The 25,919-nt window shown below is 46.5% G+C and overlaps 1 protein-coding gene across 5 annotated transcripts in view; it reads left to right on the top strand.

Annotated features, from left to right (window-relative positions):
- The window catches only part of PCGF1 (polycomb group ring finger 1), a 43,568-nt gene that overhangs the window by 11,171 nt on the left and 6,478 nt on the right, over positions 1 to 25,919 (top strand). For 3 of the 5 annotated variants that reach the window (XM_068126872.2, XM_078772185.1, XM_068126873.2), the window contains exons 6-7: positions 15,009 to 15,048; positions 25,449 to 25,538. In XM_068126872.2, coding sequence (XP_067982973.1) covers positions 15,009 to 15,048; positions 25,449 to 25,538 — 130 coding nt within the window. The remainder of the gene's footprint in view (positions 1 to 15,008; positions 15,049 to 25,448; positions 25,539 to 25,919) is intronic. The other 2 variants (XM_078772187.1, XM_078772186.1) reach the window with 1 other exon arrangement.

A 25,919-nucleotide genomic window follows, 5' to 3' on the forward strand; every position in this document is an offset into this window, starting at 1 on the left:
TTCCACGCAAAGTATTGACATGGGCATTGAGGAAGTTAGGAGTGGAGGAATGGTTGATCAGAGTAGTGATGGCAATGTACAAAAGAGCACGCACAGCTGTAAGGACGAAGGACGGGAACAGTGGTGAGTTTGAGGTGAAGGTGGGAGTGCATCAGGGGTCGGTACTAAGTTCACTACTATTTGTAGCTGTGATGGAGGTGCTGGGTCAGACCGTAAAGGAGGGTTTACCGTGGGAGTTGTTGTATGCAGATGATCTGGTGTTGATTGCGGAAAGTATGGATGGACTGAAGGAAAAGATGAACAAGTGGAAGGAATGTATGGAGACAAAAGGTCTGAAGGTGAATATCGGAAAGACAAAGGTGATGGCAAGTGGTAAAGCATGCGGTGAGGTGGAAAGAACTGGGAAGTGGCCGTGTGCTGTGTGCAGGAAGGGTGTCGGAGTGAACTCCATTCAATGTACAATGTGTGCTGAGTGGGTTCATCAAAAATGTAGTGGTCTGAGAGGGTCATTAACCAGTGTGGCAGCTACATTCAAATGTAAGGTGTGCACAGAAGGAGCTGCAGATGGAGGAAATGTTGAGTTGGATCTTGGAGACGGCGTGAAGCTGGAAGGTGTGAAAACATTTTGCTACCTCGGAGACATGCTGAATGGAGAAGGTGGATCAGACTCGGCAACGGTTGCTCGAGTGAGATGTGCATGGAAGAAGTTTCGGGAACTGAGTGGCGTGCTGATGAGGAGGAGAGTGTCGCTGAAGCTGAAGGGAAAGGTGTATGCTGCATGTGTGAGAAGTGTTATGATTTATGGGAGCGAGACATGGGTAATGAACGTAGAGCAGCAACGAAGGCTGGAAAGGGTGGAAATGCGAATGGTTCGATGGATGTGCGGAGTATCGTTGAGAGAGAGGAAGACAAATGATGAATTGCGAAAGATGATGGGAATATTGCCTGTGATTGATGCTGTGAAGAGGAACAGGTTGAGATGGTTTGGTCATGTATTGAGGAAGGATGAAAGTGACTGGTTGAGAAGAGTGATGGAAGTTAATGTAGAAGGAAGTAGAGGACGGGGAAGACCGAGAAAGACTTGGCTAAAGATGGTGGAAGAAGAAATGCGGGCAAGGGGGTTAACAAGGAGAGATGCAGAAAATAGGGCAAAATGGAGAAGATTGTCATGGGGACCGCAAGGCTAACCCCCGCTCTAGCAGGGAACATGGCCTTAAAATGCATGTTGTTGTTGTTGTTGTTGTTGTTGTTGTTGTTGTTGTTGTTGTTGTTGTATGGTGTGGCTGTATGGTGTGGCATCATTGGCATGTACCGCCAACCTGTGCATGCAGATGGGTCCTCAGGTTTATTTTCCATCCGATGAACAGCAAACTACCGCACTCATGTATTTAGGTAACATCTATAGGACCCAAGAATGCACAAACACTGTACACTAGTGCAATTCCTGTGGCGCACGGTATTTTGTGCCTCGTCGTGCATTATCGTTCGTTGTTGGATTCAGCCACAAAGCGACCAGAACATGGGAAATTTTCTTTCTGCATCAACAGGTTGATACATTTGCTTGAAGCTTATGTAGATCTGTCTCGTTTCATCTGAAATGCATTGGTTATTAAAAAAACAAAAACGTTTGCCTTCATTAAAACAGAGCAATTGCAAAAGCTACAGGAGCATAAATCATGACACTGTTTGGATTTTCCGGAATCTCTCCAAGTTTATTACACGTGACTTTGCCAACTACCCAAAGTTGTTGGCAACTTTATCTTGTGGCCTAAAACCAGATCGGCATTGCTTCATTGTACAATTAACCTTGTTTGAACCTTGTCCGAAAAGCCATTCGATCCTGGCAGTTTCGCTGGCGTCGTTTAAGCGATCTGTGTTTTATGTCGTGTCAACTTGGTCACCAAATAGAGGTTAACTGTACAATAGGAGAATTTGTTGCTGCACGGTCCCAGAATTTGTGATTGCCAGAAAAATGAGGGCACTGTAAAAGCGCTTCTGAAAAACTTTGTTTTACTGTGCATTCACTCTTAGGTCTAAACTGGATAAAAAAAGCACAATTATTACAACATACACTACTGGTCAAAAGTTTTAGAACACCTCAATTTTTCCAATTTTTATTAAAATTTATGCAGTTTAATGTCTCAATGTACTCTGAAATTAAGCATAGAACAAATAAACAATTGGAGATAAAAAGGAAATCATAGAATCATTTTGTTTAACAAAATTTAATTTAAATTTTTGACTCAGCAAAGTAGCCACCTTTTGCAGATATAACCGCCGAACACACTCGTGGCATTCTTTCTACAATGGAAATCAAATATTGTTCGGGAAGTTCTTCCCAACACTGTTGCAGAAGTTCCCACAAATGTGTTGCACTTGTAGGTTGCTTTGCTTTCACCCTTCTGTCCAGTTCCTCCCAAACCAGTTCGATCGATGGGGTTTAAGTCTGGAGACTGTGCTGGCCATTCCATGATTTGAAGCCTACCGTCTTGTTCTTTTCCTCGAAGGTAGTTTTGCCATAGCCTGGAGGTGTGTTTAGGGTCATTATCTTGCTGTAGGATGAACCCCTGACCAACGAGGCGTATACCAGAGGGTATTGCATGGCGCTGCAAAATGCTGTGGTAGCCCTTTTGGTTCAGGGTGCCAGTCACTCTGTGCAAGTCGCCGACTCTGGATCCAGCAAAAGAGCCCCAGACCATCACGCTTCCTCCTCCATGTTTGACAGTTGGTGTCGCACACTGAGGAACCATCCTGTCGCCTACTCGACGGCGTACAAAAGCCCTGCGTGATGAACCAAAGATTTCAAATTTTGATTCATTGGTCCATAAGACCTTCCAGTCTTCAGTAGTCCACTGGCGGAGCTTCATGGCCCAGGCAAGCCTCTTTTTCTTATTTTGCCATCTTAGCAATGGCTTTCTTACTGCCACTCGACCTGTCAAACCTGCAGCTCGAAGTCTTCTCTTCACAGTTGAAACTGAGACTTGCTTACTTCGACCAGTGTTAAGCTGTGCTTCAAGCTGTTGTCATGTGAGCCGCCTATCACGCAAGCTGTTGACTCTCAGAAACTTGCCTTCTGATTCTGTTGTGGCTTTGGGTCTGCCAGACCTCTTCCTTTCAGAGTTTCCTCCAGTTTCCAAGTGCCTTTTGATGGTGGAGGAAACTGTACTCACTGACACCTTGGCTTTATTTGCAATTTCTCTAAAGGAAAGACCGACACTTTTAAGGGTTATAATGGTCTGTCTGTCTGTCCTGCTTACCTTTGTACCATTTCAGGTTATTCACTGGACTTGAATTGCTTAAATTTCAATAAAAACCGGAAAAATTGAGGTGTCCTAAAACTTTTGACCGGTAGTGTGGCTGGAAAAGACGTTTGGTGAGGGTTGCGACTTGCAAGTAAGGTCTGCCAATCCACTTTAAAAATTCGCATTCTGTCACACTTTGGTGTGTCCAAATATCGACGGTAGCACACATACGCTCCTGTACAGTCGGCATACCTATTCAATGCATTCAGACTCTTCTCACTCCTCAAACTCTGTCACTTCAATCAGAACCTTGATACAGGGTTCATACACTGCCATTCTGCTTGACTGTATTCCACTTCAAATGGATATAGTTTAATTCCAGCAGAAATTCCATTGCTGTTCTGTCGTGTTCAACAACAGATAACTGAACTGGCCGGCTGCTGGTAATTGTACGTCGCATCTGCAAGTGCTTCCACCGTTTTTGTGGCAGTCGTAGTGATTTCGTGGTCTCGTTATTTGTTTTATGCCTCCAAAATATTTATAAGCAAGTTTGGTGGGTATTTGAGTGAGGGGAGTATGTTAAACAAAATATGGTAGTAATGAAGGCTGCGTTTAGTTTGCCTTTAAGGTCCAGCTGGATCGATGGCATTTCAGCTTTCTTGGGAAAGCCGTTTAACAAGTCGTACTGTTACCGTAGTATCGTGGCATAAATAGTGTTTTGAGCATGTAGTTGTTGCCTGACGATGATCTGAGTGTAAAAGTCACATGCCGTGATTGTAACTTCAATCTAATCAGTTTTCTGCTCCTTTTTATATTGGAGGTTGGCGGGGGGAGGTGGGAGTGGTGGGGGAGTGGGAGGGTTTTGGTGTCAGTTGTAGGCTGAGTCGTTTCAGACCACTGACAGGATTGGCAGACAAAGAACATCACCACAAATTCATTTCCTTATCGATCTTTGGAATCCTTGGCCTCGAGTCATTGGATTGATTAAGCTCTTTTGCTGTTGCACATTAATTGTTGACACTGAGCGACAAATGAAGCCACCTAGCGGCATGTTAATCCATTCCTTACACGGAAAAGTAATTGCCTTTTTGAAATAGGATGCTCTTGAAAAATAGAAGTCTGTGGCAACGACAAATTATTAGTATCAACATTTTTAAAAGTCTGCCGGCAAATACTGTAAGGAGTACTAATTGATGAAAGCGTGCCAAGAAAAGTTGGCTCTGCAGTGGATACGATCGATCTGCGTGTGCAATCTGGGCTCGTGACCGATGGCTCCGGTTAAAGATGTTTACTGCACAACCCCAAACACGAGCGGTGCTATCGACTGTTGCTGCCGTAAAACCTGGGCCTAAACGCCACCCAACGGACATGGACCCTGCTCACACTGCGTGCGTGAGCAAAATAACCAATGATCACAGATATCCCAATTGACTGCATGATATTCCTGCGATTTCGTTGCGAATGAAACGACTACCAATAATGCTCTCTCGGCTTGCCGTTATCGATAGGAAAAGTTTGGCAACTGATAATCGATGGATGACCTTCCATGATTAATCGATCGGACAAAGCTTCCTAAACACATTTTCCCCTCGGCAAAAGCAAACTTTTTTTTTTTTTGTAGAAGTCGTATTATATTTTTGGTTTTATTTATATTTTTCGCTTCTGCTTTTGACTTTCCACTTTCCCAGCCCTGCGGTGATGGTCTGTCCCAAAACCGCTTCTTTCCACTCCATTCCCCTCCCGCTGATGGATTGTGATTGGCCCTTAAAGCATTGCAGAGAGCACTCGCCCTTAATTGAAATCGACCAATCTGTGCTGGCGCGCTCTCAACCCGGCGCGACGCCTTTTGACGAGCAGTGCGCTCGTCTGGAACAGCACCCAGGCCACTTTGCCGATGGCGGCCCGTACGTAACTCCAAGTTCTCGGCCACCGCGTGGCACAAATCGATTGTGTTGAGGGAGGAGGGGGTGATTGAAGTTTGGGGTGGGTGGCGATGAGAGTCTGAGCTTATAGCCTCCATCCATATGAAGTGCAAGTTCATCGGGCAATGTGGGATAAATAAAACGGTGGGGGGTTTGGGACCTTGAAGTTGATGGGATTTTATAAGGTGGATGGACCCTGAACCATTTTCCTTTCCACTTCATTTTGGTTGATAGGCTGTGCCTTTCTTTTGGGTCCGTGGAGGCAGAAAACACCCGTGGGATTGTACTCATCTGACCGCAGGCAGGGCAGTTTGACTTTCTGAGTCTTTTGGGCCTCTTGGGAGCCACTGGAGCAGATTAAAGGCAGTCAGATTTACAGTGTGCAGTATCCAGGAGACTATACACCGATCAGGCCCCAAAAATATATAACCTTGACTATAAAAGTATGAGGCATGTAAACACATGGCCAAGTTATCAACATAATTTCATGATAGGAAGTTGATTCTCGCCGTGCAGCTACACTAACGGTAATGAGGAATTGGAAGTTATTATATATATATATATATATTGGTTCCCCCTTTCCACGCCACCTCCCCCCAAGCCCTCTCCCTCCCACAAATCTCCCGATGTCCCTGCTCTCAAATGTTGTTTGTGTGCTTCCCCTTCTCTCCCCATCTTGTCTACCACTACCCTTATTATATGTTTTGTGTGTCTGTTTGATTTTTTGTGTGATAAATGTTAGCTCTTTCACGAGCCTCGATCCTGGATACAAAAAAAAAAAAACCCCACCTAGAGGTGCTGAAAAACCTTTATTCTGTCGAACCACATCTTTTTGACTCCACAATTGATAATCAAAGCCAATATTCTGAGTTTGATTTCAAATGAGCATTGTCAGAAATGTACTTCATGAATGGGTATTTTGTTGTTGCTTGGTTATTTTCATCACTCCCCGTGCTCCCCTCACCCCTCAGAGTCCCTCAATTTGCTGACTTTGTGTCACTTCCAGCACGTATTACTCATGCAACTGAAGTGTATGGCTGGGCCAGTGAAATTGTGGTAAATATACAATGTCTCGGTGTAGCATTGTGAGCAAAAGCACAAATGCATGTAGCGATGCCTTGAGAGTTCTTGGTGGTGGTGGTAGTGGTTGGTGATTGTTGGGGTGGTGGGTCATTACTACCTCTAGGCCCATTTCTCTCTCTTATTTTCCCTGAGCAAATGTGTGGCCATTAACACCATCTTGCATTCCAAACGCTTTCATGGGAATATTGCACGATATTCATTTTTGCGCTTGCTACTTGAGGTATGGCCTGAAGTGACGCAAATCCGAATTAGGATCCAATTTGCGGAACTCTAAAAGGCGAGGTTTCTTTTTGCCTTTTAGCAGGCATTTGCCGAGAGGTGCCATTTTGCGAGGAGTCATTGCCGTTGATGCGCGTATACACTTGCCGATGCTGGTTGCCTCTGGCATCAGCCACTTGGCTTTCCCGCTCTTTCGGTCCTGGTGCATATAAAGGCCGTGCCACAGACCTGCGTTCAAGTGGTAATAAGAAGGCCCATTGGATGCAAATCGTAAAAATGTGACGTCGTTGGGTCGCACGCAGCATGTGGTGATGAGACCAGTGTGGCGAAGGCCATTCAATCTCTGCGGCTAAAATGACGGCTTTTTTTAACATTCGGCACGCAAAAGGCAAGGCGTGGTGGCTTCATGGCCTGTCAGGATGCTATAGAGTGTGCGAGCTTCGAAATTTATTGCCATGGGATATGGGAGAGCAAGGGAAAAATAGCTAATAATCTTGCTTATTACAGTTTAATCATTCTGTCATTGCCGCAGTCTATGAAAGCAAAGTGTAGCCCTGTAATATTCATAGTCCATAATGCAAGCTTTCACCTTCATATCACGGCGAGTGTCATTTCCATTAGGGACCATCGCGGTCCATTATTTCCAGGGTTGGGTGGAGGGCATGGGAAGCTTCGTCTTCGAAATGCCGATGTCATCCATTTCCTTTTGGCGCTCCTCCCCAAATCTTATTAAGGTATTAATCTGCTGAATTGGAGCAAGCCTTATGTCATAGCTTGTGCTGAGATTAATTGAAGGAATATGTGATTAGGCGCGCGGGGCCCATTCTTCTGTTCTTATTTAACGCGGGCCCGGCGCGCTGCAGAATTGCATTAGCAGTGCAGGCATGAAAGGGCTCATCCATCTTTTTTCTTATTACGCGGTAATGGGGCCTTCAGTGCAAAGCTACGGCTGCCAGGGCCGTGCCAGGCATGGTGGCGACCGCTAATCGCGTCATGAGGGCCGCCCACTGTCACACCTGTCTCAGGGCTGTGTTCGAATGATTTGAGATTGATGGTTTATCATAGAGTCCTATTTTACCCCACTGCTGTTGCCTTATTTTTTTTTCTTGGTTTCATGATTGAGGTTCCCATCTCGTTTAGCATGGCAATCTAAAGGGTGGCCTGAAAGTCGCTTTCCCCTCCTCAGTAAAGCATTCATTCTTAAACTCTTCTAATATACAGGTATTATTATGTCAGTACTTTCAGTAATTTTTGTCCCAAGTCAGTGAGTCCATCTTGACGCATACTACGGAGCGGGAGACAGAAGTGTGAGAAATTTAGCAGGTGAGGGGTAAAGTGACTGAGGCCAGGCCACCCTGTACTTCTTCATCTTTATATCGATCCTCTTCTCCTCCCTCCTCGTCTTGTATCATATTTTCCTCATATTTTCTCTGCCTTATCTATTCTATTTTTCTTCTTCTCCTCACTCTTTGTCCATCTCCCTCCCTCTCTCTCGCACACTCTGTGTGTGTGTGTGTGTGTGTGTGTGTGTCTCTCGCCCTCTGTGCCTCCCCTCGCCCTCTGTGCCTCCCCCTCTGTGCCTCGCCCTCGGTGACTCTCCGTCGCCCGCTGCGACTCTCCGTCGCCCGCTGCGACTCTCCGTCGCCCGCTGCGACTCTCCGTCGCCCTCTGCGACTCTCCGTCGCCCTCTGCGACTCTCCGTCGCCCGCTGCGACTCTCCGTCGCCCGCTGCGACTCTCCGTCGCCCTCTGCGACTCTCCGTCGCCCTCTGCGACTCTCCGTCGCCCTCTGCGACTCTCCGTCGCCCGCTGCGACTCTCCGTCGCCCTCTGCGACTCTCCGTCGCCCTCTGCGACTCTCCGTCGCCCTCTGCGACTGTCCGTCGCCCTCTGCGACTGTCCGTCGCCCTCTGCGACTCTCCGTCGCCCGCTGCGACTCTCCGTCGCCCTCTGCGACTCTCCGTCGCCCTCTGCGACTCTCCGTCGCCCTCTGCGACTCTCCGTCGCCCGCTGGGACTCTCCGTCGCCCTCTGCGACTCTCCGTCGCCCTCTGCGACTCTCCGTCGCCCGCTGCGACTCTCCGTCGCCCTCTGCGACTCTCCGTCGCCCTCTGCGACTCTCCTGCGCCTCTCCGTCGACCCCGGCGCCTCTCCGTCGACCCCTGCCCCTCTCCGTCGACCCCTGCCCCTCTCCGTCGACCCCTGCCCCTCTCCGTCGACCCCTGCCCCTCTCCGTCGACCCCTGCCCCTCTCCGTCGACCCCTGCCCCTCTCCGTCGACCCTGCCCCTCTCCGTCGACCCTGCCCCTCTCCGTCGACCCCTGCGCCTCTCCGTCGCCTCTCCGTCGCCCCCTGCGCCTCTCTCCGTCGCCCCCTGCGACTCTCTCCGTCGCCCCCTGCGACTCTCTCCGTCGCCCCCTGCGACTCTCTCCGTCGCCCCCTGCGACTCTCTCCGTCGCCCCCTGCGACTCTCTCCGTCGCCCCCTGCGACTCTCTCCGTCGCCCCCTGCGACTCTCTCCGTCGCCCCCTGCGCCTCGCCGTCGCCCCCTGCGCCTCTCCGTCGCCCCCTGCGCCTCTCCGTCGACCCGTGCGCCTCCCCGTCGCCCCCTGCGCCTCTCCGTCGCCCCCTGCGCCTCTCCGTCGCGCCCTGCGCCTCTCCGTCGCCCCGTGCGCCTCTCCGTCGCCAACCTGCGCCTCTCCGTCGCCAACCTGCGCCTCTCCGTCGCCAACCTGCGCCTCTCCGTCGCCAACCTGCGCCTCTCCGTCGCCAACCTGCGCCTCTCCGTCGCCAACCTGCGCCTCTCCGTCGCCAACCTGCGCCTCTCCGTCGCCAACCTGCGCCTCTCCGTCGCCAACCTGCGCCTCTCCGTCGCCAACCTGCGCCTCTCCGTCGCCAACCTGCGCCTCTCCGTCGCCAACCTGCGCCTCTCCGTCGCCAACCTGCGCCTCTCCGTCGCCAACCTGCGCCTCTCCGTCGCCAACCTGCGCCTCTCCGTCGCCAACCTGCGCCTCTCCGTCGCCAACCTGCGCCTCTCCGTCGCCAACCTGCGCCTCTCCGTCGCCAGCCTGCGCCTCTCCGTCGCCCCCTGCTCCTCTCCGTCTCTCTCCGTCTCTCGCACCCTGTCTGTATCTCTCTCTCTCTCGCACCCTGTCTGTCTCTCTCTCTCTCCTCTCTTTGCGTGCTGCCCTTGCCTCTCTTTGCGTGCTGTCCTTGCCTCTCTTTGCGTGCTGTCCTTGCCTCTCTTTGCGTGCTGGCCTTGCCTCTCTTCGCCTGCTGTCCTTGCCTCTCTTCGCGTGCTGTCCTTGCCTCTCTTCGCGTGCTGTCCTTGCCTCTCTTCGCGTGCTGGCCTTGCCTCTCTTCGCCTGCTGTCCTTGCCTCTCTTCGCGTGCTGTCCTTGCCTCTCTTCGCGTGACACCCTCGCCTCCCCTCCCCAATAGTGCTGCCCTCGCCTCCCCTCCCCTCTCGTGATGCCCTCACCTCCCCTCTCCTCCCGTGAGGTCCTTGCCTCCCCTCCTCTCGTGACGCCCTTGCCTCCCCTCTCCTCTCGTGACGCCCTATCCTCTCCTCGTGTGACGCCATCGCCTCAACCCTCTCTTCTCTTCGCGTAACACCCTCGCCTCCCCTCCCCTCCCCTCTTGTGATGCCCTCGCCCTCCTCTCCCTTCTCGTGATGTCCTCGCCTCCCCTCTCCTCCCGTGAGGCCCTTGCCTCCCCTCTCCTCTCGTGACACCCTCTCCTCTCCTCGTGTGACGCCATCGCCTCCCCTCCCCTCTCCTCGCGTGACGCCATCGCCTCCCCTCTCCTCACGTGACTCCCTCGCCTCCCCTGACGCCCTTGCCTCCCCTCTCGTGCCATCCTCACCTCCCCTCCCTCGACGCCCTCACCTCTCCCCTAGTGTCTCGTCCTCGCCTTCATTGTACTTGCATGATGCCCTCACCTCCCCTTGCTTCGAGTGATTCCCTCGCCTCCCCTCTCCTGGCGTTTTTCGCCTCACCGCCCTTCGTTCACTGCCATCCCCTCTCCTCATGTGCTTCCCTCTCTCTTTTCCCTACTCTGTTATCTTTCTCTCTCTCCCCACTCCCTCCAACTCATACTATCGAAGTCTATTTATATTCACTTTTATTTTTGTGTTAACTGCAAGTGTTACTTTCTTTCAAACCTTTTCCCATCACACTTGCCCGTGTTTGCTTCGATTACCTTTCATACTCACCCACATCGACTTCTCTCTTCCTGCAATTTCCATTTCGATTCTCATCGATTTCCACTCTATTCTTACCAAATCCGGTTTGTTTTCCATGTGCTCAAGGTTACTTGGAGCCAATTTATCCTCCTCTCTTTCCATCTCCCCCTCTTTATCTTCACCCGCGCAAAGCCGGTGTGCAGGTGAAGGCCCATCGCTTGCTGTGGGACGATGGGTGCCGACGTGTCGGTTCATGGATTATCGAGCCCCGTGGTGTCTTTTGACAGCATCGCCATTGGCCAAGTACGAAGCAATTAAGCAACAACGGTCTCGATGCCGTACGGCGTCGCGGTAAACAAAGCATGCCACAGAGCGATCTTTCAGGCCGGCTCAAGATGAAATATTGATCAAGGCCGGGCTCGTATAACTGCTCGTATCAATCATTGCTTTGGAGGCCACGTTCTGTAATTGGCTCAGCCCTCTCAGCGCTGCTAGCCAGTGTGAGCTGCCATGTTTGGTCTCTTTATCTTTTTCCCACTGCTCTTTGTCCTGCTGTGCGAGTTGTGAACAACCAGCGCAAGCCCATGTCGACTCGGTCTCGTACATTTTCGTCTTGGCCTTGGCAGCCAGGTGTTGTTGGCAATTGCAGAATAATTTGTTGTTTCGTCTACTTTGCCCTTTCTCAGTCACCCTGATTTTTCTGATTTTTTTTTTTAACCTTTATAATCCTTGTAGGGGCCATCTATATATTACCTGTGCAGTTATGGTAGGATAGTTTTTACAGATCATTGGTGCTTTTGAAGGAGATTCTTGGCAAGGGTTGTATTGGCTGATTTGCCATTGCCTTCCCAGCAGTAGTTCGGTCAAGAATATGAAATTTGTTCATAGAGCCGGTGATAGCTCAGCTACTTTTCATGAAGGCCAGCGTGGGATCTTCAACGTCCACATACTAATGCTGACAGATAGGACACCCATTTTAACGGCCATGATCGGGATGGCGCACACGTGCCTGCTTAACAACAGGATGACAGTTTCCAGCTGGGTCTGGATTTAAACTCAAGATAGACAGCTTTGAGGAAAGTAGTGCATAGCTCTGGAGTATAGGCCATCCTGCTGGCATACATCTATACCTCTGGAGTATAGGCCATCCTGCTGGCATACATCTATACCTCTGGAGTATAGGCCATCCTGCTGGCATACATCTATACCTCTGGAGTATAGGCCATCCTGCTGGCATACATCTATACCTCTGGAGTATCGGCCATCCTGCTGGCATACATCTATACCTCTGGAGTATAGGCCATCCTGCTGGCATACATCTATACCTCTGGAGTATAGGCCACCCCGCTGGCATATTGACATCTATAGCTCTGGAGTATAGGCCATCCTGCTGGCATATTGACATCTATAGCCCTGGAGTATAGGCCATCCTGCTGGCATATTGACATCTATAGCCCTGGAGTATAGGCCATCCTGCTGGCATATTGACATCTATAGCTGTGGAGTATCGGCCATCCTGCTGGCATATTGACATCTATAGCTGTGGAGTATAGGCCATCCTGCTAGCATATTGACATCTATAGCTGTGGAGTATAGGCCATCCTGCTGGCATATTGACATCTATAGCTGTGGAGTATAGGCCATCCTGCTGGCATATTGACATCTATAGCTCTGGAGTATAGGCCATCCTGCTGGCATATTGACATCTATAGCCCTGGAGTATAGGCCATCCTGCTGGCATATTGACATCTATAGCTGTGGAGTATAGGCCATCCTGCTAGCATATTGACATCTATAGCCCTGGAGTATAGGCCATCCTGCTGGCATATTGACATCTATAGCCCTGGAGTATAGGCCATCCTGCTGGCATATTGACATCTATAGACTTTTCGATGAGGAAAGAAAACGTTTTGTATAATTTTCAGATTTACAACTTGTCTGCCTGAGGAGAATCGACTAAAGAAGAAGATAAACGCCAGGCATATACAAATCTTACTCTTAAATCCCCACAAATAGACATTGTGACTGTTCATAACTGGTCCTTCATGGACTTGCCTGAAGCTCGATGACACATTTGCTCGGTGACATACTGGCAGTTTGATGATTAGCTTTTGTTTCATTGAAGGACGAGCATGCAAGACTCGTTGCGTTGCTTCGCTTGTGGGTTTAATCAAAAGACAGCATGTTGTCCTTCACAAACATATTGCATGTCTAACTGAATCTCAATAAGGATATAAAATGAAGTGAAACACGTAAATTATTTTTTTGATAAGGTGTGGTTGCTGCTGCTGCTGTCATGGTACATGGTAATACTTCATGGTGAAAACTTTATCCTCTTTGCAATCTCCCCCTGCTCGTCATTAATAAAAATGTATCCGAATTTAAACACAAAAAAGAAAAGAAAAAAAAGTACCCACTGGTCCGAACCACGCACATCGCCTCCTCCATTCCCGTGTATGTAATAAATATACGGCTGTTTATTCGCTTAGAAAACGCTGACCTCCTTCGACGTTCATTACTGGAAGCAAAGTACTGACGCTACCTTTTCTCCTTCGTACTTGTTACTCCGCTCGTGTACTAATGAAGGTTGTGCATCAACCTGTCATCTAATGGAGGAGCTGTTAATGAGATGCAAATGAAGGTGGATTTGTTTTTGTTTTTTTCCCTTTATCTCGCAACTACCGCATGACTCCAGCAAGGACTCGGGATGGTGGGATGGTTGTCACAGCTGTTTATAGACCACTGTGTTTTGATTAAGCGGTGTTGGTCTCGATCGCTCATCGAGGCATTTAGCGGTCTCATTGCAATTATCGGAACATTGAGTCCGTCCTCACCATTAATTTCTCCTCCCCTGATTACTGGGCAGCTTTTTCACTGGGCAATCTGCATTACATGGCAGGGTGCCCGCTTAACGGCACATTCTAATTGTGGATGGTGTGCTTGTTACGTACACCGCTTTTGAGTCAGCGTCGAGCTTGAGAAGTGTCCTTCTTCTTCTTCCACCCTCTCCTCTGACTTTGGGGTTTTAACTGTCGGGTTCTCCATTCTCTCATCCGGTCCCAGGTTAAATTCCAGACGGGATGACAAACTCATGATGCTTCGCAGTCACCGTGCTGCATCAGTGATTGTGACGTGGTGTGGTTGCGGACATTAAGCTGGCTGCCTCCTTTGTTCGCGTTACTTGATGGATGTTGAAAATCCCACGGCGCCTTTGGAGAGTCCATTGCGCGCCGCTGCCCCCATGATCCTCACACCCTTGGAGCCAAATTCCTGCTCAAATTGTACAAGGGTGCTGCATCAGTGGTGTGTGTACACACTTTGGGTTTGATTCCCAATGTAATCGGCTCCTCATACTTCCACCGTCTTCGATATGGTACCGGTGGAAGACCTTCATCACAAAGGATGAGTATAGAGCATGTTCGGCCAGTTAGCTTGACGGGCGTATGGTAGTTATTAATTTTTGCCAAGACTTCCATTTGGTATTCATCCAGCCGACGACAACTGGTCACCCATTCATAAAAAATTCCACCTTAGCGGTGAAAGCAAAAGTATCATGCTGATCACGTCGCATCATTGGACCACCCCTTCCTGATCTGTTACTGCTGGGGTGGCCACAGGCAGCTGCCGTGAAATGCAAGCCTCAGGTACTTTGTTAATTGATCATCGCAAGGCCTAATTTGCATTGTATGCGAGCATTCGGGAGTGTTCCTTCTGCTGCAGGTTGGACCAGCAGCGAGCAGGAAATGGTGGAATGGTTGGTCAGCCCTCATTGGTCACGTGGTTTTTCAGAGGTCACCTGTCGTCCAACTTTAAGCCGCCTAGTCTAAGTTTGATTCCCAATCCGACTAATTAAACTGCTAACCTTCGCAGGCACGGTGCTGCATTACATGGGAGCATTGTAGGCAAGGTGTTGCATCAGAGTACGCAATCCTTTGGAGGGTACATTAAGCCGGCTGTCTCCTCTGAGCATTTGCTGGTACTGAGGCAAGCATGAGGGCAAGTTTAAAATTTAGCCCCAAATGTCTGTTAACAGGGCCGTCAAATGGGTAACAGTGGCTTTCCTGCCCACACCATCCATCGTTTGGCTTTTGTTCACCGAGAGATCCGATCTCCATTCTGCTTCTAGCTCGTAAATTTGCATCTTCAGCGGTTTGCTTGTAATTCCCTTTTTATCGGGGGTGGTGGGGGAGTGGAGGGTGTGGGTGGTGTGAATACTGCAAGGAGGGTTCAAAATCGCAATGTGTAAAGGGGGGAGGGGAGGATGATCGACAGTACTCTCTGTCGATCCCAATACTGGTACAGAGTTATCCATGGGAGATCCCATTGTGCGTGCATTGACTCTGTGCTCTCCATCCCTTCCCGCAGCTCCTCGCTGGGCCAGGCGGAAGGTGTGATTCCACTGCAGGTAGGTGCTGAGCGATGGGCCATCCCGGGCTAATTACGCCCTCATTATTGCCCGCTTTCCCACGAACGCGGCGCCGCTCCCTCGCCGCGCCCACGGCCTAATGGAGTCTATCCGCACCATATTGCTGTGCTGCGCTTGCGTTCCGGCCGTGATGGATTGGCAAATGAAGGAAGCAATTAACTCTGCTTGTATGTTTTCTAAACCAAGTGTTCGCTAACAACGTTTGCCCGATGCAGTAAGACCGTGCCCTGGCGTGTTTCCATGCGGCCGCTGTTCACAAATTCCATCTGCCCTTTGGTCCTGAAAAATGAGCTGTGCGGATGCCACATTGCCAGCCAGTTGGTTGGGCTTGGGGGACAGGGACAGCTTTGTCCATCCTCTGTGGTTCGTGAAAAATTCTGTTGAACACTCCTGTTATGGATTACGCCTTGAATTTGGCCATCCTGGATTGGTGTGTCCGGATAATCCTCTTGGCTTCGCATCCACGAGCGGCATCACCGATGCAGAGATAACACCCGATGATGGATGTGGTCGTGTGGCGTAGAGGCAGGTGCGTGAGGAGGTATGAGCAACGCGCACCTCTCAGCATATCGTCCAGCCCTTGAAAACGGGTTAATCTTGGGGTTTATACCGATAACCCGCCAACACTTGGCAGCCCAAACTGCGTCCAGTATCGCCGGTGGGTGTGCGTTGGCACTCTATGTCTGCCGTCTCTCCAACAGTCACTCACAGCCTGTAACCGTTCATGTCGGCAATGGTGTTCCAGGTGGCAGATGCTAACGAGAGGTTTGGGAACGCACCGTGGTTTGAGCAGGCTTTTAATGACCACCTGCCTTGTTTTTCTTTTGAACTCCTGTCACTGCCTACAGTTTCAGAGTTCCAGCAAGAAGTACCACTGATGTCAAAAGTACCTGTGCTGTGGGGTTTTTGCATCAATTTCCTTATACATTTGCGTGTGGTTAACAAAACATGAATCGCTCCTTCAGTGTTTGGACGTACTGTGGGATATTGTGGTTTAATACAGGGGTTTAAGCTCATGGCAGAGCTAAATAATAAAGGGTGGTAGGTTTAAACTTCCAAGGGGTATTGGGGGGTGGGGCGGAGGGAAGGTGTCCACGAGGAAAAGAAAAACCCCAAAAACAAGTCACTGGCCACGAGGGGAGCAGAATGGGAAACTGAGGTTTCTTGAACATGCGGGACTTGGGGTGGGCAGAGGTAGAAGTAAGGTTGTATAAAATAGAGAGAACACAACTTACCATCGGTGGGATATTGGGGAATACACCTCCTGTCTCATGATTCCAATTATGCAGAAGACCTTGTTCCCCATCGCACAGCGGAGCGAAAGGGGGACTATGGTTTTCCCGTCCGTCCACCCGTGCGTGTGTGCGTGCGTAAGCGAAGGACCGCATTCGAATTTGGTGTGTGGGTGCAACCCACGTCAAAATCCAAAATGGCCACCGCCATGTATGTCTGAACCTTGAGCTGAATATCTTGAAAAATAAGCGAAGTACCAACTTCTAATCTGGTTTGTGGTTGTATCTAGGCATAAGGAAGAACGCTATTGAAAATTGGGTCACCACATCAAAATCCAAGATGGCCACCACCATATATATGTCTGAATCTTGTGAACGAAATATCTTGAAAAATAAGCGAAGTACCAACTTCTAATCTGGGGTGTGGGTCTATCTAGGCATAAGGAAGAACCCCATTGAAAATTGGGTCGCCACGTCAAAATCCAAGATGGCCACCACCATATATGTCTGAACCTTGAGCGAAATATCTTGAAAAATAAACGAACTACTAACTTCTAATCTGGTGTGTGGGTGTATCTAGGCATAAGGAAGAACGCTATTGAAAATTGGGTCGCCACGTCAAAATCCAAGATGGCCGCCTCCATGTATGTCTGAACCTTGTGAGCCAAATATCATATCATAGCATGTTTTCTGCGTCTTCCACTTTGTCAACTTGCATCACTTCCCCGACGGGGGACCTAGGCGTAACGCTTGTTTTCTCCTGCCTCAAGAGGAATTGGAATCCTTGACCATGTTGTGGAAGGGTGGCTGAGGCCCTCACTTGTTTTTCTTCCGCCCTCACTTTTTCACCTATATTCGCTTTTAAATTTGTTTTCTTTACAACTGCTTAACATGAAACTTTCAACATATGGATAATTTGTTTTCCAAAGTTACATGATTGGATGGAAAATGCAGCCAGCATTCCCAAAAATCATTTTCGTAGGTATGGGTTTGCAGGGTGTTTCGCGTATCAAGCATATACGGCTTAGATCCCACTTCCCTCGGCCTCAGCCGAATAATACAAATGCCACTGTTGGAACCGCTTCATTAAAGCCCTGGGTCCTGCTTCTTCCATTCTGGAAAGATGGCCTGTTATAAAGGCTATGTCTGTTTAAATGGACACTAACTTTTGTTCAAGTAAATAAGAGTATCAGCTTTCTCACCAAATACATCAATTTTTAGCTTGCCAACAGTACCATCTTATATAATTAATAGCGTAAGGACTCGACTTTGTTATCCCTTTTACGCCGCACCCAGTGACCCGATGCCCATGGCACTAATGGATTTATGATCTATGAACCACGTTCTTTGTTTATCACATACAGCCATACTCGAAAAATCTGAATTAGCCTACGTTGGGGCCCAAAAGCATCCGATTAACTGCTGACACGATGCCATATTACGACGCCATCGTATTGGCATCTGCTGGGCGAAGGCGAAGCAAGCCTTCCGCTGATTGGACAGGCGAAGGCGAAAGCAAGCCGTCCACTGAGTGGACAATCCAGAGCATGCATTTGTGCGGGTGTTGGCGATCGTTGTTCATATACGCACTCTTCATTCTCATCTTTCTTCCTAACTCTTACTCGGACAAGCAAATCCCCTATGCCATCCATAATGGTACACTCTATCCATACACCACATCCTCCCTTCCGTGGATGTTCCACGGGTTTCGGCTAGTTTTTATTATTCTATGACAACAGGAACCTTTTAGAAAAGCGTGACCAATGGACACAGACATGGACGACCACCTCACCTTTTAGTGAAAGATCACATGTATGTCAGTTTGTTTGGTGTGTTGAGTGAACAGAGGTCATGACTAGGATCCACGCTTCAAGTCCCTTATGGTACTGTTAGACCCCGTTTACACCAGGGATGCTTTTGTGAAAGGTATGACGAATATCAAAACCACACAAATCAAAACAATTTTTCTCATAATTAATGACATTACCAGAGTTCACCACTTCATATTCTGCTTTTTCCGATGACATTACCCTTTTATTTTTGTTAATGACAGTTATATTCAAATAGACATAAAAATAAACAACAAATTTTAGTTTGAATTTTCCTTACCTTTGGTACTTAATGCGGAGGCGGTCAAACCAGCCAAGACGTGCAATCCGTCGACAAAGTCGCTGGGTGCATCGTTTTCATGTCCAACCGGCTGTCCATCCGTTTCTGTGACAACTTAAGAATGCAAGTCATATTTTATACAAGTATGTAGAATGATGTAAAGATGCACCAATTCGATTTTGGGGTCAAGAGGTCAAAGGTCACAAGTAAAAAAATAAAATAAGCACCACACTTTTGAACCAGTGATGGGATTTTGACCAAACTTGGTATAAGTAAATACTAGTCGAGCTCGCGGACCTTCCGTGCACCAGACGGGAGGATATAAGGTGCGGGAACACTTTACCAAGAGTCCAAGAGAATACACAGCTCCAAAGGATAAATGGAATCGTACCTTGGTGGTTAAGGTGTGTGGGTATCTTCCTGTTATGACAATAGGTTGTGCAGCGCAATGCTGTTCATCTTTGAAGTAAACATTGCCTCAGAAACATTAATATGACCAACATTACCTTCACAACAACATGATCTCATGAATAGGACACGAGTATTCTCATTACCCTCCACCAATAAACCGAGATTTGAAAATAAACCATTCCCATTACCAAATATCTTCATGAAAAATCTTCGATTGGAATAGTAAATATTGCCATTTTACAACAAACGGAACTTCCGCACAACATATTACCTCAACAACACCACCTCCAATAACAGGATCACCCCAGAAAAAAAAAAATTACCTCCAATAACAGGATCGTTCCAGAAAAAAATATTACCTTGTACATATTACCCTCATAATAACGAGAATGCCACTATTCGACGTCGCGATATCAACCGATATGCCTCCACCCACATTATTACATCATTATACATACTTGTACCAAATTTGATTTGAATCCCTTCAACTGTTCTCAAGTATCACATTTTTACCTGACATGACCTCTGACCTGTTGATGCCACAGGCCAATAAGTTCATCTTTGCATCATATATATATATATATATATATATATATAAGGGTGGTGCTCAAAATAATTTTTTAAAAATCTTTACTGGGACATGGCTTTATGTTGTTCCTTTTGTTCCAAAATGAAAAGACACCAAATATGAAAGCAATCTGATTTTATTTAGGGGTGCCACATCAGCCTTCAAACTAAAGGTGTCTACAAAACTTTTCTATATATGGATCGAAAGCAAAACCAGAAGTTTGTTTTATGAAAATCCACCCTCCACTCACTTTCTTTGTATTCTAGCAAACACAAGTTACAATAGCTGCACAAATAGCACTATATTGCTATGAAAACTCAAATTCAATGATAACAATCCAAATGTTCAGTTCATAAAATGAAGAGACACCATATCACATAATATAAAAAAACCCAAATATAATGAGAAATGTAACTCCTATTTCTGGGCCTGTTTCACCACTGTTGCCTTCTTGGCATCGGGGTACATCTTCCTGTGAGCAGCAACAACTTGGAGCAGAGCTTGCTTTTGCTCTTCATCCTTTGTAAGGAGCTTATTGTAGTCTTGTATCAATGCGACACCCCTTTCTGCCCTGTCGTTCACCACGACTAAGCCACTGGCGGCTTTCTTTGCTTCCTGAAAGCTGGTTTCTTGCTCCCATGAACCAGGATCCTTATCCATCCAATCAGTTGGGGTCCCTAGGATGCTGAAGAAATGCTTGGTGTGTTTTGTTATGAGGCCAGCGATTGACAGGGCGGTTCCTCGTTTGATAGCTGGTCTCTTTGGAGAGGGGTTTTCACCGTCATTTTTCAATGCTTCAATCATATTGATCTTGCTTTCTTTGTCAATTCTGGTGTCAAAGAATGCAAATGCCACTAGTACTGGGCTCATGTACCACGTGTGGCGGCCAAGTGCCTTCAAGGCTGCCTGAGCCATCTTCTGATTGATTTGTTCAAACTTTTCCAACTTCTTGAAGAGGTTAATGTCATTCAGGGGAGCCTCAATAGCTTGTGGAGCCCGAAACCAAGCCTGTACATACACAAGGCAGACAAAAATGTTGAAGGCTCGGAGTTCTCTCGCCTCTCGAAGTGTCAAGTGGAACTCTGACCGAAACATGAACACCTGTAGTGAATATAGTGCTTTTGCCATCCATCTGGCTCTGTGCATTGCTCCTGGAGCCATGATCCGGATTCCACGAGGTGGGATTCCTCCCATGTAGATGACAGTCAGTTCTAGGAGTTCACGATAATCATCTCTTGGCTGCTGATCTTTCAAACACACAAGAGCAAATTCCAGAGCTTCATCCATCATGTCATTGTTCTGTGCAAACTCAGCTGCCGTATCAGGATCTGTGAATCCATTTTTTGGTTGGTGATGGGCAATGGACGGCCACTCCACCTGAAACCGCTTAAAAAGCTGGATGTCGTCAGGGCCTGATGAAGGACCGAAAAGAGTGGTGAAAACATCTCCCAGAATGATTTCGTGCGCATGATGGCGGCAAGCCAAATGAATTAGTTCAGTCTGTCGCTTCTTTTCAATGAGGACAGCAGCCCCTCCACGAACACCTGAATTGCTGGCCGTTGTGTCAAAAGACAAAGCCTTCACCTTGCCCACAAGGTTCCAGCTCTTCAGTGTGTCCACTACAGCGGTTGCCATAGCTTCTCCTCCCCCGTCAGGTAACTTGGGAACATTCAACAGCTGCTCCATTCCATGGTACTGGTTGGACACAAGGATTGGAAGACGATCCACCTTCACATGCACAAAATCTCCAGTGACATCGGGAAGAAGCTTTCCATCCCAATGGACCACTAAAGGACCCTGCACATTATGATGAAATGCTTCTTTTATTTCGTCCATGGTTTTGCATCGATGCATCATGCGATTCCGCCGCACTGTCCATCGGTTCAGTGCCAGCTCTGCAGGATCCCATCCTACTGCTCTACAAATGGATGCCAAGTTGTGGACAGTCATTCGGTCACTTGTTTTCGTACGATCCAAAGAAGCTGCAACTTCAGGAGTGACAATGTTGATAGGCCTTCTTTTCTTGGGACGAGATATCCCACCATCAGATGATGAAGAACCAGCCTGTGCCGTGGTCTCAGAGTCAGAGTCTGAGTCTGTGACTTCCATAGCAGTAGCACCCTTCATGACCATTTCCTGTCTCTTATTTTCCTTCTCTGCCTTAGTCTTCTCCTTTTCTTCCCTTTCTTTCTTTCGCTTCGTTTTTGCTTCCAACACAGTGTCTACAGATCCCATTGAAGCCTTCCTCTCTGAGAATTGATCGTGAAGAAACTTCCTGTCCTCGGGGTTGGTGATTATGGCCTCCGAATCTGCATGCCTAAGATCAAACGTCTTCTCCAAGGAGGCCTTGAAGGATGCTTCCTTTTTCTCTTGGGTCGCACCACCCCGCTTTGCACCTTTTTGGAGGCTCCTCCATTCTTCATATAGCCTCTCCAAACGATGGATGCAGTGCTGCTTCGTCGTTGTAGGTAGGTGAGCTTTTTCCCAGAACTTCACAACCTCTTCAATGGTGAGGGTTGCACTCTCCCGGGCAGTGCGATTCTCCTTCTTCAGGTGATGGAAAAACAGGACAAGAGATTGATGCACAGTCAGGAGCTTGGCACCTTTGATGGCATCTCCAGAAGTGGACCCAATGAGATACACATTATCCTGAGCCCGAGTTTTCAATGAAACACTGGTACTAGCACATGCCATATCTGCAAAATACGCAAGAATGTGGGTAAAATCCTGTTAATTCTTACTCCACAGGGTCACTCTCTACAAAAGAGCCACAGTCAATAAGTTAGGCCTACATATTACACACTAAAAAAGCGTACCCCTGACCCCGGGAACCTGTACAAAACATGCATGAAAATTGCCCAGATAGTGATCATAGGAAGTCTCAAAACTGTATGTATAATATATTGTATATAACTATATATATAATGTATAATGTGTATTCATGTATATTTATTATTTAATGTATATTTTATGTATAAATTTAATGTATATTTAATTATAATGTATATATATATTGTATAACTATATATTTATTTATTATATTTAAATTTTAATATATTATATTTATTTTTAATATATTATTTAATGTATTATATTTGTCAATATTTGTATAATTGTCTATCATATAATTGTATATACTAGGGCATGCCCGTACTATATATATATATCTAAAATTATATCCCCCCCCCTCTATTTACATGAAATGGTTTGGTCCAAAGCGAACGGCTTGCGAGTGGTGACAATCCCCCCCCTCTATTTACATGAAATGGTTCGGTCCAAAGCGAACGGCTTCCGGAGTTTGGTAAAGAAATCGCCATCGCGTACACAAACGCGCAGGAAAGCGAATGAATCGCAAATTCGTTTTTATTAGTTTTAAAACATCGTTTAACGCCAACATAGCGCCAACATAGTTTGCAAACGTGAAATAAATGAATACGCTCTCAAATGTGCCATCCGAGGCAGAGTGTGTCCTCCACGTTCGGCACACGCGATCGTTCGCTGCTCTCTGATTGGTTGAATCGTTTTTTGGACATAGCTCGGTAAGTAATTGTCCGATTAATATGAAACCTTGAAAAGGCACATCCTCGGGTCCCCAGCAATATACCTGGCAAGTTTCAAGTATATCGGACCGGTAGTTGTCGAGAAACAGCGGTCACAGACAAACAAACAAACGTACAGACGTACAGACAGACAGACAGAGATTACTGGAATTATAGATAGATAATGTATAATATAATATATATTATTATTTAATGTATATTTACTATATATTTATTTTTAATATTATATTTAATGTATATATATAATTATGTATTTATTTTGTGTATATACGGCCCAAAAAATGGGAATTCCTATTTTTGCATGGGGGAAAATTCATCACTGATGTGGCACCCCTAAATATTTTTGGATTCCATTCAAATTTGGTGTGGTTTCCTTTGACACCAAAAGGAACAAAAATAGACCATGTCCCGGAGAAAATCTGCATTTTGATTTTTTGAAGCCCACCCTAATATATATATATATATATATATATATATATATATATATATATATATATATATACTTATCCCAAGTTTGTTCAAAATCCCATCACTGGTTCACAAGTTGATCTGAAAACATGAATTTTAATTAACATGACCTTTGACCCCAAAATTTAATCGGTACATATTTTCACCATTATACATACCTGGAATAAGTTTGACTTGGATCCCTTCAGCCATTTTAAAGTTATCGCAATAATGAAATTATTGTACTGAGTTGAAGCACCTTTGGCAGCGATTACAGCCTTGTCTTCTTGGGCATGATGCGACAAGCTTTGCACACCTGGTTTTGGGGATTTTCTGCCATTCTTCTGTGCAGATCCTCTCAAGCTCTGTCAGGTTGGATGGGGACTGTCGGTGGACAGCCATTTTCAGGTCTCTCCAGAGATGTTCGATTGGGTTCAAGTCAGGGCTCTGGCTGGGCCACTCCAGGACCTTCACAGAGTTGTCCCTAAGCCACTCTTGGCTGTGTGCTTCGGGTCATTGTCCTGTTGGAAGGTGAACCTTTGGCCCAGTCTGAGGTCCTGAGCACTCTGTTTCAAGTTTTCATTAAGGATATCTCTACTTTGCTCCGTTCATTGTTCCTTCAACCCCGACCAGTCCCCCAGTCCCTGCTGCTGAAAAACACCCCCACAGCATGATGCTGCCATTCAATGCTTCAATCAATGCTTCACCATTAGGATGGTATTGGGCAGGTGATGATCGGTGCCTGGTTTCCTCCAGACATGACGCTTAGAATTGAGGCCAAACAGTTCATTCTTGGTTTCATCAGACCACATAATCTTGTTTCTCACAGTCAGTCCTTTAGCTGCTTTTTTGCAAACTCCAAGCAGGCTTTCATGTCTTTCACTGAGGAGAGGCTTCCGTGTGGCCACTCTGCCATAAAGCCCAAATTGGTGGTGTTGCAGTGATGGTTGTCCTTCTGGAAGTTTCTCCCATCTCCACACAGGATCTCTGGAGCTCAGCCAGAGTGATCATCAGGTTCTTGGTCACCTCTGTTACCAAGGCCCTTCTCCCCCGATTGCTCAGTTTGGCCGGGTGGCCAGCTCTAGGAAGAGTCCTGGTTGTTCCAAACTTCTTCCATTTAAGAATTATGGACTCCGCTGTGGTCTTGGGAACCTTCAATGCAGCATAATTTTTATTTGTCGGCTTCCCCAGATCTGTGCCTCGACACAATCCTGTCTCTGAGCTCTGCAGGCAGTTCCTTCGACCTCATGGCTTGGTTTTTGCTCTGATATGCATTGTCAGCTGTGAGACCTTATATAGACAGGTGTGTGCCTTTCCAAATCATGTCCAATCAATTGAATTTACCACAGGTGGACTCCAATCAAGGTGTAGAAACATCTCAAAGATGATCAAGAGAAATGGGAGGCACCTGAGCTAAATTTCAAATGTCATAGCAAAGGGTCTGAATACTTATGTCAGTGATATTTCAGTTTTTTATTTTAAATAAATTTACAAAACTTTCTTGAATCCTGTTTTCTCTTTGTCATTATGGGGTATTGAGTGAAGATTGATGAGGGAAAAAATGAATTTAAACGATTTCAGCATAAGGCTGCAACATAACAAAATGTGAAAAAAGTGAAGGGGTCTGAATGCACTGTATGCGCATATGCATATATATTATATATGTGTGTGTATATATATATATATATATATATATATATATATATATATATATATATATATATATATATATATATAGATATATGTATATATATATATATATATATATATATATAGATATATATATATATATATATATAGATATATATATATATATATATAGATATATATATATAGATATATATATATAGATATATATATATATATATAGATATATATATATATATAGATATATATATATATATATATATATAGATATATATATAAAGATGTATATATGTATATATATATATATATATATATATATATATAAAATTCCAGCCAGGCTGGAGAACAATTCCTGTACCAAGAGACACCTGTTTTTCCCCACCCTACTACCTTACTTTAAAACAGCAGAAGTATGTGAGGTGCTCAGCCCGTGCCCAGGTTTACCAGCTGCGGAAGGTGCTGGCAAGGAAGCTTGGCCTGGAAACACCAGAGCAGGTTTGTACCTTTCAGGATCTTGTGTCCTCGGATACGCGCCACCTATTTTGTAACATGCTACTGCAAGGGGTTATTTTGCAAAGTGTCATGCTCTGTGAATTTGCATCAACCACCTGCTACCTTGGGGTTGTGATTACATCATCATTTGCTCAACAAATTGATGCTGTGACCACAAGCTAAGCGAATGTTAGACGACAATCTTGGGCTATGTGTTTGAAATGGGGCTAGTCTTCAATCCAAAAAAGATCATCGTTTCTCTGTGAAGTTGAGGGGTCAATTGGTTTGGGTGACTTCAGGGTTTGTTGGTGGTGAAATGACATTGCTACCATGGTCTTAGCTTTGAGTATTGCGTTCAGTTAGAAATCCATTGCTATGCTCATT

This window comes from Myxine glutinosa, chromosome 2 (genome assembly GCF_964187855.1).
Source record: "Myxine glutinosa chromosome 2, kmMyxGlut1.1, whole genome shotgun sequence".
Lineage (NCBI taxonomy): Eukaryota > Metazoa > Chordata > Myxini > Myxiniformes > Myxinidae > Myxine > Myxine glutinosa.